We start from the raw sequence: 16,884 nt of genomic DNA, 5'->3' as shown, positions 1-16,884 counted from the left end.
AAGGAAAAAAATCACATTTTCAAATATTCGAATAAAATTGTTTTTGTGCTGGGCACAAGTTATAGACATCGTGCGAGACGATGCATCATGGCACCGTAAAACTGTCGGGTTATAATATTTCAGCTAGTGGACCTTTGACGTGCCACAATTTTATGTAGAATATTAGAAACTAGTTTTAGATATCCCTGGTTGCCAAACTGACTTGATTAGATAGTTATACACCCTACGCAACGCAAGCCACGGCCTTTTGATATATTAATATTCCCCATGACAGTTTCATAGATTGTTGGGACCGTAGGATCACCAAGTGACCGTTCCGAGTCGCAAGTCTTCCTCCGATTTTAACGTTTGACCCGACTCTACTCGAGTCATTTTTATTTAATCGCCCAGTCAATCTAAAATCGAGTTATTTTACGAGAAGGTCGCACCAAAACAAATCACAATTTTCAGTCATGAATCATCAACGGGTCATGTTTTATTATCATCAACTAGAAATGTGATCTTCTTCCGCATGGTAGCTTTTAAAAGTGATGTGATGGTGAAGTTTGTTGAGATTGCATTGATTTTTTCAGTAGTTTTAGCGTCAACTTCTAGTTCTTATATCTAAAAAAGATATGTGGCAGTCGCATATATTGTTGAATACTTGAAATTCCAAAATGCCGCCGCGGGCCGCGTGTTTGAGACCTCTGCTCTTGGTATAGGCCTTCTCAGCTCAGCGCAGTTGTATAATTCTTCGAGAAAGTTACAGCATACAGACAGCACCAGGATTTGAAGCCAATGCCTTTGGGGAGGTGACAGTCGCTTCCTTCCAGCCACATTTAGTTATAAGATATTTCAAATTTGCTGACACCAATATGCCATTGCTATTGTAGAAATTACTGCGGTTCGATTAGTGCCACATTGAAAGATTGTTGTCAGAAACATGTGTAGCCTTATGTTGTATACATTGAATGATATGTTACCGCTTATCGACGTTTCAATGTTCCCGCAGTGGGGAAAGAGCATCGCAACAACAATCATCCTCCATAAAATAATAAGGATTGTGTAATTTCGGAACTCAAAAACATCGGCTCCCTCTACTCAACTCAAATCATGGATATTTATACTCAATGCGAATTCGAGCACAAGAATGGCCATCATGCCTAGCCCTCATCAGGAGTGATATTCTGTGTGGGTTTCGTCTGTATGTTGGCATACACATTGTACTGGCCCCTTCAGTGTGACTATTGGTGTTAGTATATAGTCAAAACTGCCGTATAACGTATACGATTTCCGTAGTCTAATACTAACCTATATATTTTACCACTATAGCGGACCCTTGCTACAAGAAGAATTGCCCAATTCATTCCTACTGTCATCGCAACGAGGGTTCTGGGACCGCCGATTGCTTCTGCGCTCTCGATGGCCGTCTTGCTGTGGGTGAGCCATGCAAAGGTCGGTACCTATAGGTAGCCTATATAGGTATATAGGCTATAGCTTCCGTTTTCCATAGAATATTTTACAGCGGTAGAATTACGCTATAGGGCTAAGAGCTATTGAAATCACGGCAGTAAATAAGCTTATTTTCATTCGCTAAAGACGCGCAATGTACATTGCGATTCGCAAGACACAGTAAGATGTAATGAACAGGTGGAAGGACGCTGCTGTAACGTCATTCAATCTTGATTTATCGACTGTCATCCTTTAATACGCTCATACCGGAATCTTGTGAAGACACAGTAAAAACAGGGACGAAGGGGAGGAAGAGCCCTGCTAAACATCCAAGAATTCGAAATGGGTGGGAATCTAGAAAGGGGCCCCAAATGATTTCGTAAATCAACAAAATTTAATTTAGTTTGGGCATATTTATTCATCTTCAACTTTTCTTCGGGCTCCGCGCGATTAACTTTTAGTAGTTTTGGTAACCCCCTTCCTACAAAATTAGCAGGAAGAATATAAAAATAATTACAAACACGCATAATGCACAGAAATGAGTCTAATTCTATTCGGAATTATGAGGGAACGGTGTACGGTGAACGGTGCTTTAGTCAAGTAGCCTACTCATCTACCTGGTGTATCGTACATCCTAGGGCAGACCTGGGCATAGTGCGGCCCGCGATGAGATTCTGAGCGGCCCGCGTAAAGTTCCTTGGAATATAGATACTATGAAATCTATTTATTAATGTTAATGTGTGAACAGAAATTACTGCATAAACTGATCCGGAAATGAGTTTACTTTGAGGTCTAGCATATTTGGGTTCCGTGATTACGCAACCTGCGTACGTCGTGTGAGTAATACAGGTTCGAAATAAAGCCAACATAGCAACTAAAGTTCCAAGTCACTGTTTCCATGTTCAAGTTCCAATCTTATTTGTTGCCAGGTCTGTGCTTTAAACTGTTACGTTTCCAAATCAGAATTATTAAAATATTGCAATCAGTGCACGTGATTGGCGGTCATCATCACTCACAAACGATCATATCAAATAACGAAAGATGCGACTGAAGGCTGACATGTCAGCAATATTTGGAGCACTGAATATTGGTTTGCTGAAGTCAGGCCGTGAACCGCTCATTTTAGTTTATGGTGAGCACTGAACAGGTCTCCGAGTTCAAGGAATATAATTTGAGTCTTCATTATGAGAAAATCGGGCATTGAATACATACACTCGGCTGATGCGGACCAGCTATCTAAGTTATAGCAAAACAGCAAGGCTGTATATTACCAAGCCACACAGAGCTGGGTACGCAGCCGAATATTTACGCATTCACTTAGCAATATGTGTTAACCAGTGGTTCTTAACCTTTTTTCCTGCAGCGCCCCCTTTCGAAAATTGCCTGAGTCTGGGGGTGCCCCCCTATTTTAAGGGCGGTAGTAAAACGAGGGGTACGAGTTTGAAGTCCGATCGGTCTTGTCGGGTTGGGACTTCACTATTGGAAATAGCTTGAACAGCACGCGAGGACAACTCGACTAATTAACACTGTGATATTTGTATGTGCTATATTCGGGATCAACTCAAGGTTGTCATAACAACCATCGGGTACGCGCTCATACCATCTGGTCGATAAACTTTAACATTAATGTATTCTAAACAAAGCAACCCATATTATATATCGTTCATGTAAGGTTGCGGGTCGCAACATTATAAACAGTATCATCCTTAATGATACGATGAAAGAATATTCCGAGGATTTAATTTTGTAGCTTTCAAATATTCAAATATATTTAGTTAATCATTTGACCAAAAAGCTTTAAAGCATTTTTATTGTACAGAGGGCTCTCAATCTCACTGTTAAAAGTGGTACAGTGCCTCTTTCTTCGATTTCGACATGCTGTTCGCTGCGGTATAAAATACCTAGATCGAAAGATTTTGTGGAAAATAACCCGAGGTAATGCGATGGTAGTATTTTAACGGGAATTGGCGCTCTAAAAGTACGCGCAATTAATTTTACAATAATTATCATAAATAACTGTATACATGGAAACATGTTGCAAACATGACCGCAGCATATATTTAGCGCGTAGCGCGAAGAAAAAGTTCGAGATTCGACAAATTTTGTCGAATGGTATATGAACTGTTGTTCTACTATCTATGTCCATACTGCACCCTCTAGCATACTGCGACGCCATATTTCTTCAGCGCCCCCCATACCGCCCCCCCTGAGCTCAGCGCCTGCATATCGACCCCTGAGCGTTTCCATCTCCTTCAAAATTCAAAGCGCCCCTGGGGCGGGAGGGGCTGTAAACAAGGTTAAGAAACAGTGTGTTAAACAATAAAATTCAGTGCTTTCGAATTAAAGATAAAACTGCACGCCGCAGAACATAGTCTCAACTTTTTGTCTCACCCCGCGAATGTATTTTCTGCTTAACCATTTGGCCCGCCCGGAAAAATATGGCCCAGCACCCACCCCTGGCCTATAGGGTATAGAAATGAGTCTAATTCTAACAAACTGGTTCATGAACAAATTCATTCATCTTTGGGAGTGTTGTATGTTTGATGTCAAGTTGGTACCGACTTCAGTTTTGTTGTGATTACCTTCTGTGTTAAAGATCATTCGTCGTAATGTACTGGCGTGGACTGTAATGATTACAGACTGTCTACCTGTTTCGCGTACTGAGAACCGTTCTTCATTTATGTTGCTGTTGTCTTAACTGTTGGTATTGCGAGTATCGTAGTCAAGGTATTAGTTCATTTAAGCCGAAGTAATAAACTGCTTACGAATATTGTTTCGTGCTCACAACAGGGAGATTATATTTCAATCGCTTAGCGTGATTCAGGATGGGATTTTTGGTTTTTAATATAATTGTTTCCTTGCATCCTGAGCCCCACCGTACAAATGCGAACCGCGGAGGAAAATGATGCACCCACAAATAAATATTTGGTTGTAGTCGTGTGCGTCTCACGAATGATGGTCTGTCTGGTACATTTAGGTCGGTGGTTCTTAACCTTGCCTCCAGCGCCCCCAAGGGGCGCTGGCGACTTTGAAGGGGGTGGAAACGCTCAGGGGGCGATATGGGGGGCGCTGGGCTCAGGGGGGCGATATGGGGGCGCTGAAGAAAAATGGCTTCGCAGCAGATCATGTGGTAGTAGGACATATCCTTAATGAGTATTCAGAGTAAATTAACATTACACAAAACATGTCAAATCTCAAATTGTTTGGTCGCGCTACGCGACGATGTTTGCTACATTTGTTTTCATAAATGTAGTGGGTTATTATAACATTTATAAGTCATGTAAAATGAACCGCGCGTACTTTTAGATCGTCAATTTCCCATTAAAACACTGCCGTCACGCTTGATAGGGTTATTTTAAACAAAATGTTTCGAATTAGGTATTATATCACGCAGCGCACAGCCTGTGAAAATCGAAGAAGGAGGCACTATATATTTATTTTTGATAGTGAGAGCCCCTTGTACATAAAATTAGTTTTGAAGCTTTTTGCACGAAATGAATAACTAAATATACTTGTATTTGAGAGCTACAAAATTAAATCGTCAGAATATTTCATCATCGTTCTCATTATGGATGATAGCCTACTATATATTGTTGTGGTTCACAGCCTCTTATGAATGTTATATAATATGAGTTGCTTGGTTTGGGATACATCCATGCTAACATTTTCACTGGGTACGGTAATAAATTCAATGTGAGCAGATTTATATGCATCCCATTCTCAGCTCAGCTGACTTACTTATAGTTAAACAAAGCACTAAGACAAAATCAAATAGCATTGATTTCCCCGTATTGCCAATTGCAGAAGTGAATTCGAGATGGTTCGAGCCACAGGGTATGAGACTGGACCCGATTGTTGGTATAACAACCTTGATTTGACCCTGGATATATCACATTGAATTATTATAGGCTATGGTTTATTATAGTCAAATGGTACTCGCGCGCGACTAAAGCGCGAAATATTTCCAATACCAAAGTCGCGAAAAGACCGACTGGACTTTGACGTCTTACCAGGACCGAAACTGCTGCAACCCAAACCCCCAATCGGTGAGCTCGAAGCGTGCCCTAAATTATTTCGGTGAATGAACATAAATTACACATCGTATTTTGACTAATCCCCCACGGAAGATTACACATAATTATAGAAAATAGAAATAGACATTTCGGCGTCGGCTATTACCTCGCCAGTATGCACGAAGACATAAAAAGTTCCTGCCAATATGGGACTCCGAGAAGTGTGTTGAAAAGATCGTCAGCGAGAAAACCATAGCCGAAGAGGATTGCCCTTAATATTGACCTAAACTTCCATGTATAAAAGTCTAATTGTCCATAGATGCTTAAATCGATTGTGCCGAATTTTCATGTCGCCGCAATTTGCACCCCATAGGACAAATAACATTCAACAGAGAAAATTATTTGCCAGTGAAGAAATACCAATTTTGAATCGTGTGCATATTTCAGTTTAATGCGTTTATGCGTTTCAATATCTTTTCACTATAGCAGAAAAGAGGTAACAAAATAACAACATGTAACGAGCTAATTGTACCAACGGGCATGCCCGAATATGTTCAACTATTCCTTACGTGGCCTTCATTTTCCAATACAACAGCACACTCAGCGCTACTGGTAAATCTGATTACGGGGACTGAGAGGATAAAAAGTTTAAAGCGACAACATTATGCAATTAGCACTCATCTTTCATGCATAATAGATAATTTTGGCGCCTAGGGCGACCAGGCCACACAAACTTTGCTGACCATCGAAATCGCGCGACGGGGTTTTTGGGGGCGAAGCCATCAGAAGTTTTGTTTACCACGCTATGGGTGCACAAGACAATCGTTTCTTTAAGGGGCTGATGAAGTGCTGTTACTGCCCTCTCTCTTACCCATTGTTTTTATTAAAGTGAGCACGATAATTTTTGAAAGGGGGTGCTGGAGGAAAAGGTTAAGAACCACTGATTTAGGTGATTCCAATAAATTTCGAATATACCGACGATCCTGATGCGAGGTCAAGAAACAAAAACATGCAACAACGTAATTAATAGGGATGATGTGAACGTTCGCGTTCTGTGTCTGAACCTCAGAAATTTAGAGGTTCACCTTCATTAACGAACCTTGGTAGCAGGGATGGTGTGAGCCTCTGAAAAGTTCAGGTTCGTGTGAACGCGAACCTTTTCGAGAGGTTCTGCGTGAACGCGAACGTGAACCTCATGACGTCACGTGAGGACATATATATAATTCCAACCCTACATATCAGTGAAGTGATATATCAATATACTGTACATGATACAGTGACGACTCGGGCCACATATTGCCACGATGCTGAAGTAGATGCTGACTTTTTAAACGCCGCAAAATGTATCAACTGGGCAACCAAATGATAAAACAATCCCATAAAATCAAGATCTTCCGTCGCTTTGCCAACAATCACGACAAGGACTTGCCAGGGAATATAAGCTTATGCCTTACCGGTCTAGGCCAGACCGGACAATGTATTCGGCGTCCGAGTGGCGTAAGCTTATATTCCCTTGCAAGTCCTCGTAGAAATTGTTGGCAAAGCGGCGGCAGATATTGATTTTATGGGATTTTCATATCATTTGATTGCCCCAGTCAATATATTTGGTGACGTTTAATACGTTAATATGTACTTCAGCATTGTGGCATTATGTGGCCCGAGCCGTCGCTAGGTATCGTGTATAAGTGCACATTAATATAGGCTATCACTTCACTGAAATGTAAGGGTTGGAATTAACAATTTGCCGTCACGTGACGTCGTGAGGTTCACGTTTGCGTCCACACAGAACCTTTCAAAAAGGTTCGCGTTCACACGAACCTGAACCTTTCAGAGGTTCACACCATCCCTAATTAATAAACCCGGAAGACGCATTTTTACTAATTTTGTGCCCAAAAGTTTCGAAGACACCCCTTCCAACAGCTCTACCGGTAAATCTGATCCCGTGGACTGAGAATGGATAGATATCTGACAGTAACATGTGAAACTACCAATATTATCGACAAATTCATTCAAGAGGTTCATAAAAATCCCAATAACTTTCCCTAACTTTTGTATTGTCGATTTTGGTACATATAGTGTAAGCCTGCGGGGGTGTTCTACTTCTACAATTAGAACAATTTTACGCATATCTCAATAATCAGTGATGGCACAGAACACCACAAGGACTCGCCGTGGTGCAAAGTTCACAGTAGCTAATTTGACATTAGTATTTGTCGTCCAGATGGGTCATGACAACTCTCCGCCGGAATGCGACCGTATGATAATGCCGTATTTAATGGAATTATGGTCGTGAACAGCAAAAAAGGTTTAATACCCCTGGATTAGGCTTACTGAACGGAATCAGTGTCGCATGTGGTCAAGGGTGTACGAGTTTTGAGTAAACTTTAAATGAGTTTACCATAACTAAAAAGGTTGAAGAGTACTGCTTTAGTCTAGAGGTGTGCAACCTGGCCCCGAAATTTCGGCGCCAGCCATTTTCGCTCAAGGACACGTCAACACATACAAAGTTTCGGTCAAAATGCGACTCTGCAAAGCCAAAAGCATCGCTGGCGATTATAAATTGACCGAAAAAACCTCCGCACATTGGCTGATATAGACGCTATTGGTATGTCCATGCGCCGAAATGGCTGGCGTCGAATAGTCCCATCGCTGTAGTCTGAAAACCACGGTACCAATGTGACTCGCAGAGGGAAATAATGCGCCCCATAAAGAAATGGTCATTTGGAAGCGCGCATACATCTTACGATGACAGTTTTTGTATTTTAGTTTGGTCTGGTACGCGTAAACTATCGTGATATCGTTTGAGTGGCGAAATCCTTTCCCAGACGTCGCGAAATACAAATATATGCTTCAACAAAGTTATTTTTAACAATGGGCCAGCACAAAGATAACACTGGTCAACACTAATTTTGTTGACTTTGTTCAGACAATTGTTTTTGACTAACTTTTGGGCGCTGAATTAAAAAATGACTTCCGTTTTTCTCTATCACGTCAATTTTTTGGGTTTGGCACCCACCACATTGTCTCATAACCCACATAATAGCACTATTTTTAATATTTTTTGTTTATTGTATAAAAGTTTCAATAACTAGAAGTAGTCGAAAGTAAACCAATAGACTTCAAATAAACATTTGCACTGCTTTATTTGGTTGATTTAAACTGATATTGATTGTACAGGACAATTAAAGTGCGAGTTTCAGGGTCCAAATTTACGCTAATAACCTATTCTTCTATTCTTCCTATTCTTCTCGAGCAACAGTCAGCTAACATATGTAAGCTCCAATCTAATCTGGTAACACACCCCATCATCTTCAGATGTTGGGGGGCATTTCCTCCTTGTCCATCGCTGACTATGTCAAGGTTTTTAGGGAAATTATTTAGATATTTTAGCTTTTTTGAATATCTGCTGTCCGACATAAAGATATGGCAGTTACACCTGTGTATCAGGGTTACGTGCATCCTTATTGTCTAACCACTAAAAACACAATATTTCAAAGCTAAACACATATGATTCAATCGTGTTCGTGACATTGCAACAATTCAATGTTCCTGTATTACTCTCAATGTTTCCGTATTATTCACGAAGACTAACTGAGTGTAAAAATGTTACTGCACCTAAGACTTTGCCATTTTGGAGAGTGTCACACTTTAGGATCCTTCATGAGCTACCTATAGGCATTTGCCATTTACCTGACTTGGAAATCGGGATTCCCAACTCCTCCGGTAATCCATGGTAACGGTATCATCCCAATACCAGTGTCACGGCACAAATGTACCAAAAGTAGGCCTACGAAGAAAAGGCTGTTTCTCCTGATCGAAAGTGAGATACCTTCTCTACCTTGCCAAGTAATCTTTTCTCACTTCATACGGATGTTAAAGGCTCCTAAGATGTCTATTCCAAGTCCCAGAGCTTATGTCAGATCAATACCTCGTGTCAATGGACTACTCTACTTTCTGAATCAATTTCGATTCCAAAATTTTCATCATTTGGCCTGCTATCCCTAAGATCTTCATCTTGATCAAAATTATCGAGCGTATAGGATTTTCGGGTTACACTGGATAAGCTGAAAGGGGCATTGGACCTATAGCCAATGTTCCCTCTAAGCTACGCACGTGCGCAAATGCGCAGTGCTGACACGGTCTCTGCGCACAGAAAATCTAAGTTGCGCACAAAAAATCCGAAGTGATGACCTTTTTTTTAGTCGTTACGCACTCTTGTCCAAGGGTTTGCGCAGTGAGTTGGTGAGTGTGCGCAGACTCGTCAAAAATTAGAGGGAACATTGCCTAGAGCTGATAGTAAATGTCATGTTTAATATTCTTGCCATATCCTGCAGTTTGAATCAAATAATTATGTGTGTGAAATATCCTCGGATAATTGCATCCTCTTACCAAAAATGGGTGAAAACAGCGCCCTAGATCGATATCAGTACCTTTTCCCTACATAATTTAATCGGGCCCTTGACTATATCACTTATTATATGGTAAATCGTGGATTTTTAGAGGATATAGAAAAGTAATATGGCAAAATTCGTGGAAATTTGCATATTTTGGGCATAAGTCGTAGAGCAAAAGGTGGACGTGATAGAAGAAAACTATAGTGGCATTTTTGGAATCAGCACCCCCAAATTAGCCTAAATCAAGTGCCAAATCAAAGTCAACAAATTCTTCGTTCGAAATTGTTGCCCAGTGTAGTCAGCGATAAACTAATGAGTACTCTTCTCTGTGTGTCGTGAACATCCAAACAACCGAATGGATGTTCTTGGGTGACAATGACCGCCTAACCGTAAAATTGCTGAATGACGATGTAGTCCTGATAAAAGATATTTTTGCGCCTTTTAAGACTGGGGTTGGAAACCTTTTTTCGTCTAAGAAGCCATATTGACCCTATATTTTTATTTTTATTCCTAAAGAACCATATAACAATTCAACTCCACTGTGGCGTAACAATTGAAATTGCGCGAGGTCAAGAAACAATAAAAAGTACATTTTGTAAACAAGGGATTTGTTTTAAACATGTTTGTTTTCGAACGATTTTTGTTTCAAATGCAACCCTATTTCTGACAAGAGCAGTGATACAATTACTTGCATGCGGAAGGGAGGGGGCTAGTTGGTAAAGGCCCGCAGAAGATTGGTTGAACAACCTAAGGGCCCGAGGCCGGCGATTTGATGAGGCTGACAAAGTCCTGTTTCGGTCCAACGTGACTATTGTTCAACTTTTGTTGTTTACCTAAGATTACTGGATCTCAACATTAACACGAGCAACCAGGGTTGTAATGACTCGAGTCACGATTTTCTGATGACTCGACTTGATTCGAGTCATTTATTCAAAATACGGAAATGACTCGACTCGACTCGTGCTATAAGTCGGCAGTTACGGAAAATAAAAAGAATATCGGCCTGGTGTAAATGACCATAGTAGTCGACAAACACCATGAATACCACAAACCAACCAACCAGGGTTGTAATGACTCGAGTCACGATTTTCTGATGACTCGACTTGATTCGAGTCATTTATTCAAAATACGGAAATGACTCGACTCGACTCGTGCTATAAGTCGGCAGTTACGGAAAATAAAAAGAATATCGGCCTGGTGTAAATGACCATAGTAGTCGACAAACACCATGAATACCACAAACCAACCAACCAGGGTTGTAATGACTCGAGTCACGATTTTCTGATGACTCGACTTGATTCGAGTCATTTATTCAAAATACGGAAATGACTCGACTCGACTCGAGTCAATCTGTGTATTGACTCGGCTTAGACTCGAGTCATTGCGCATGAATCGAACCAAGTCATTGACTCGAGACTCAGACGGCCAAGACCGACATTTCATTGTAAATCCGAAGCCAACACACTATTGGGATTTCGTCTGTTGGCACTGGTACTTGAACATGCGACCATAAACTGCTAAAAGTTAGGAAAATCGGTATATTATAAATGTTAACCATTCGATATAACCAAACAGAGTTATAAAAAGTGGGTTTACCAAGACTTCAACTGGAAACTGAGCAGTCAACACAATTACTTGGACTCGGACTCGAATCATAATTCCATGACTCGGACTCGGCACTCTGCTCGCTGATTTGGACTCGGACTTGACTCGGTGGTGAATTGATATGAATCGACTTGACTCGAGTCAAAACTATTAAAGTGAGAATGACTTGTGACTCGGACCCTTGTGACTTGGTTACAACCCTGTGCACAATGGGGTGCCTCAAAATTAAGTCTTCTCTCATTGTATAGATCACTTATCCGCTCCGTCGTCGAATATGGCTGCGAAGCATATCTGTTATCTCCAAAATATGTACTGAAAGCAATTCAAAAAATTCAAAACAAGGCATTGAGAATATGCAGTGGGGCAATGGGAAGCACTCCCATCCACGCACTTTTGCACTCGTGCAGGGAATTACCGGTACACATACGTCACTTGAATGCATGCGCAGTAGCTAGATGTAAAATTGCCGCCAACAATGAAACACATTTGCTCCCACATTATTGAATACTCTTGGCCTGAGATCTTCCCGGATTCTTTGCTCTTCTGTACTTTCAACATGATGTCACGACTGCCATTGTTCGAGGAAATCACCATTCGAAGAACGTGGACAATAGCTCCCTGGTCGGTTGTAAGCTGTGGCTGGTAGATACTCATCTGTGTTTACTCACACAGCAAATGGAGAATCCTCTCCAAATTCAGATCGAATGCAAGGAATATATCAGTCATCGTTTTCAAAATCATACGAAGATATTTACAGATGGGTCGAAATCAGAGGAAACGTGTGGCGCAGCATATTATGTCCAGGACTTAGGGGAAGTTGGTAAGACCACGTTAGACAGAAGACTGTCAATTTTTTTCTGCGGAGTTGATTGCAATTCGAGAAGCAGTGTCTGGGCAGTCGAGCAGTGCCCACAATCGGATGATCTGCTTATTCTCTCGGACAGTCTTAGTGCATTGGTGGCCATCGAAAATAGTCACATAGAAAACGATATAATTCGGGAAATTGCCGAAAGATGTGGTGTATTATCTTCCAATGACATCTCAGTCACCCTAATTTGGGTCCCAAGTCACAAGGGGATCAGCGGTAACGAGACTGTTGACAAGCTGGCAAAGCAAGCGGCATCCGAGCATACTCACAGCAGCACCATTGAGATTACAGCGAGGGAATGCAAGTCCCTCATTCAAGAGCATTGCTAGTCCAAATGGAAATCAGAGTTTTTTAGCAATGCGGAAAGCTCCTTTTACCCAAATTTGTTCCAAACCACGAGTTTCCATGCCCCGGTGCTATCATTGCCAAGAAGAGCCTACGCTATACTTATCCGTCTGCAAACCGGTCATTGCACACTGAACTCTCATCTGCATAGATTAGGGATTCACGATACTGGACAGTGCGAAAGCTGCGGCGTACCGGAAACCGTTGAGCATTACGTCATTCACTGTACCAAGTATGAAGGCCCTCGACAGTGTCTGCGGGACCAAATTGAAGACACCGTTCCTTTCCGCTTGGAAACATTACTGGTTAATCCTCTTACCATGGGCACTCTGATAGAATATGCCCTACTAACCGGTCGAGAGTTATAAAGATATAAAAGGATACCTGATACTCTCATCATAGATCTGGTCAAAAGACCATTAGAAGTCGAGCACCAATATTAAACTTATACAACAACAACAACATCCCTGCGAGCAACTGGATGCTACTTTCGCAAACATACACGCCTACAAATGAAATTAGGTCTTTAAAAGATTGGCTGGACAGTGGACATATTAAGATGTAGAATGGTCAATGGTCATTATCAAATATCAGTGACGTCATGTGGAGTTTCGAGTAAACTTGCAAGCTTGTTGCGTTCCATTTATATTGGTTTGATATTTGATCAATCAGCCGCTCCGCTTGCTTCGGAATCCCGAGCAGATTTACGTAAAATGAGCGTCTTTGGAAGGTGAGCGTGCGAAACTCTCCTTTCAATTAAATGAGAGAAGGAAGCCGACAGAAATCAGTGGCAATGCTAATCGATAATTAATCGGGGCCGGTTAACCATGATCATCGTCAATAATAATGGATGTCTGTAAGCTGTGTAAGAAATGTGTCTGGTAACTCTTTTCAGTATGCTTTTTTAAACATTTAGAAGTTTCCTGTCGCAACGTCAAGTGCCCGCCGCAAGGACGCTGTGTTGATAATATAATTGGTACAAGACCGTTTTGCGTCTGTCCTCTGGGTTACTGTTTTGTCGATGGCCAATGTATTGGTGAGTAATATTCTTTGTCATCGCATCCTTGAATATAGCTCACCCGCACGAGACAGAACTATCTTCGGTAATATCATATGCCAGTACTGAACATAACCAAGTTTTTGGATGACTCTGTCAATTTATTTGATCGACGTGACTTGACTAGAGTCACTGTCCTAAAATGAATTGTTTAGTTTATATCTATCTATCCATACCATATGCAGCAGGAGTAGATAACCCCAGGCAAAACTTCATGTAATCTAGTGCCCTGGCGTGGAAAGGGTTGATCCCGCAATAGTCGGATGATTCCGCACCCGCACGTTGCACATTACCTAGACATCCCAACGGTCTCCGACCGCGTAAAGTTAACCTAGGAATCTACAGTTCTTGTCAATTGCGAATACAGTTGGATTCATTTCTGTTAATAATTTCGATTCAAAATAAGTATGGGTTGCGATAGTTACGGCCCCGCACTGTCCCTCCCTCTACCTACAGTATACACCAGTGTTTCTTAACCTGGTCGCCAACGCCCTCACGAGGCGGAAACGCTCAGCGTGCTATGTGGGGGCGCTGGGCTCAGGAGGCTCTGTAGGGGCGCTGAAAAAATGACGTCGCAGTAGAGGGTGCAGTAAGGACATATGATTATAAAATAGAACAATATCCCTGAGTTCTCATTTCTAATTAACATTCGACAAAATCCGCCAAATCTATAACTTTTTTGTCGTGCTCCGAGCGAAATATACACTAGTGTTTGCAACATCTTTCCGTGAATGCAGTGGTTTTATTATAATTCAATTAAAATGACTTGCGCGTACTTTTAGATCGCCAATTCCCCGTTAAAACACTTCCGTCGCGCTAGCTCGGGATATTTTCCACAAAATGTTTGAAACTAGGTATTTTGTCTTGTAGCGCACATCATGTCGAAATCGAGGAAAGAGGCACTCAATCAATTTTGAGAGTGAGAGTCCTTTGTACATTAACGATGCATTGAAGCTTTTTGGCAAAAATTATTATCTAAATCCACTTGTATTTTGGAGCAACAAAATAAAACCTTCAGAATATTTCTTCGTGGTATCATAAAAGATATTATCATTTGGTGTTGTGGCCCACAACCGCACAATAACGTTATGTATTACGGATTTCTTCGTTTGGAATACATTCATGTTGAAGTTAATAACAGGGTGTAGTACTAAATTCAATGTGAGAAAATAGATGTTCCACTATCTCAGTTGATTTACTAGTCACAGAAAACAATAAAACAAAACCCAATACAATTGACATCCCCGTATTGCCATTTGCCAATCGCAGAGATGAATTTAGGATGTGTAGGCTACACCGGGCTCGAAGCAAATGGTACGAGCCCGTATGGTTGCTGTAACAAACTTGATTTGATCCCGAATATAGCACATATAATTATTGTAGCGTTAGTTAGTCGAGTGGTCCTAGGGCGCGATCCAAGCTATTTCCAATAGGTAAGTGCCAAGCCGAAAAGGCCAACCGGACTTCGAGCTCTTAGCCCTTGTTTTTACTACAACAACACAGTGACTTTGAATATATATTATGTCTCTAAACCATCCACAGGAAATTGCGCGGGACGAGAAGAATTTTTGTTGTTGCAAACATTCAAAAAATATTATATACATAAAAGATCGATTTGGTGCGGTGTCGACCCTTATTTTTACCCTTCGCGGCCTATGTTTGGGTCGAGACCCATACTTTGAGAAACCCAGGCACATAACGTCTCGGTCAACGGGCCTCCGTGAAATGTTTGGTCAAATCTTTGACGTATATGCGCCGTCGTATGTTGGCCGAAACGTTCGATATTGATATGTGCAGGCGCCGAAGAGTCCTGTGCCGGAATCCTGCGCGATGCAAATAAGACCCGTAGAGGGAAATAATGAGCCCGGTAACGAAAGGCGAACTGGGGATTCTGTGCATGGATCGGACGTGTGAGATACCCTACTAATATATTGGGAGCAGCAGTGACAATATTTACCGTGATCTTTAGTGCTTTACAGACAAACCCAGTGTCAGACCAACCTTATTATGGTATTAGTATCATATCGTCGTAACAACCTAGAAGCACCTGTCAGTTATCGGATATGATACCACACACGGTGATCTTGGAAACGGCCCGAGCAACCACAAAAGTTCGATCTTGGCACGAATATATATTTTTTTTAATCAAAAAAATATTACGTACTTAAACGATAGCTCTGGTGCGGTAACGACAAAAATCTGTACCCTTCGCGACCCATACTTTTAGCAACCACAATCCCTAACCTATGTCGTTGCCAGCTTAAGATATAAGCGGTTGGTGGGATTCTCTGCTTGAAACTATAAATATGACAAAACTAAAAATGATTGGCACGCCAGTTGGTAATATTTTGACACTGACATATTTTGACAAGCTGCATACAAAAGGTTGCCGACCCCTGATTTACAGTTTTCATTCTCTCATTACAGAGAAAGATCCGCACACTTGGTCCTGTTAATACCTCCTTCATATATCAAGAAGATGAGAAAATCGGTTGGATGCACATTTTATGGAGCAGCTGATAATGCGAAAAATTCATTGTATGCATCCTACTGTACATAATACATATGGTGAATTGCAGAATGTGTAAATATATATTAGGTAGTATGGTTACGACTGTATGCGATTACCGCCGACTAAAAGTTTAGAATCGGCCGACTCGATGCTTGAAATGCGGTTGACATGACTGCACTACAGACCCTATACACACAGTCCATGAAAGCATCAGCTGGCACCTTCAAGCATTCTCCAGCTAATCCTAATTCTGAGACATCTTCCGGTCCGGCATCAGTGGCATCGGTGTGTGGACAGTGTGACATTTAAAATCGCAATCTAATTAGGATTATTGCCGTCATTGAAACTTGTAACTTTCAGCGCCAATTAAACTCATTACGAGTTCATAAACTATAATTCTCTCAGGCGACTTCGCCTCTCAGATGCTGTCACGCCCTCCAGTTTGAGACCGCACCGCTCTAGCTGCTGACGATTACAAACAGAAGAGTGTCAGCACGAAATGTTCGTGTATATTTCACATATTAAGATATTGTTCAATTGAATATCGAATCCATTGCTCTATGAAAAACTTCGGAGGTTATCGCATGAAAATTATCAGATCATCATATCACTCCTATTTTGACGCGGCGTACATGGTCAAAATTGTCTCTGGTAGAATT

The 16,884-nt window shown here is 41.3% G+C and overlaps 1 protein-coding gene across 2 annotated transcripts in view; it reads left to right on the top strand.

Annotated features, from left to right (window-relative positions):
* LOC145456425 (uncharacterized) overlaps positions 1–16,294 on the top strand; it is a 43,096-nt gene extending 26,802 nt beyond the window's left edge. The window contains exons 11-14 of one of the 2 annotated variants that reach the window (XM_080334547.1): positions 1,312–1,434; positions 13,573–13,692; positions 15,511–15,623; positions 16,141–16,294. In XM_080334547.1, the coding sequence (XP_080190673.1) occupies positions 1,312–1,434; positions 13,573–13,692; positions 15,511–15,572 (305 nt within the window). In that variant the 3' untranslated portion in view covers positions 15,573–15,623; positions 16,141–16,294. The remainder of the gene's footprint in view (positions 1–1,311; positions 1,435–13,572; positions 13,693–15,510; positions 15,624–16,140) is intronic. The other variant, XM_080334555.1, reaches the window with a different exon arrangement.
* The last annotated feature ends 590 nt before the right edge of the window (positions 16,295–16,884 follow it).

This window comes from Botryllus schlosseri, chromosome 2, assembly GCF_051294905.1.
Source record: "Botryllus schlosseri isolate E-star chromosome 2, Bs_hap1, whole genome shotgun sequence".
In the NCBI taxonomy this organism is placed as follows: domain Eukaryota; kingdom Metazoa; phylum Chordata; class Ascidiacea; order Stolidobranchia; family Styelidae; genus Botryllus; species Botryllus schlosseri.
The sequence above is the reverse complement of the archived record's forward strand: the minus strand, read 5'-3'. Positions and strand labels throughout refer to the sequence as shown.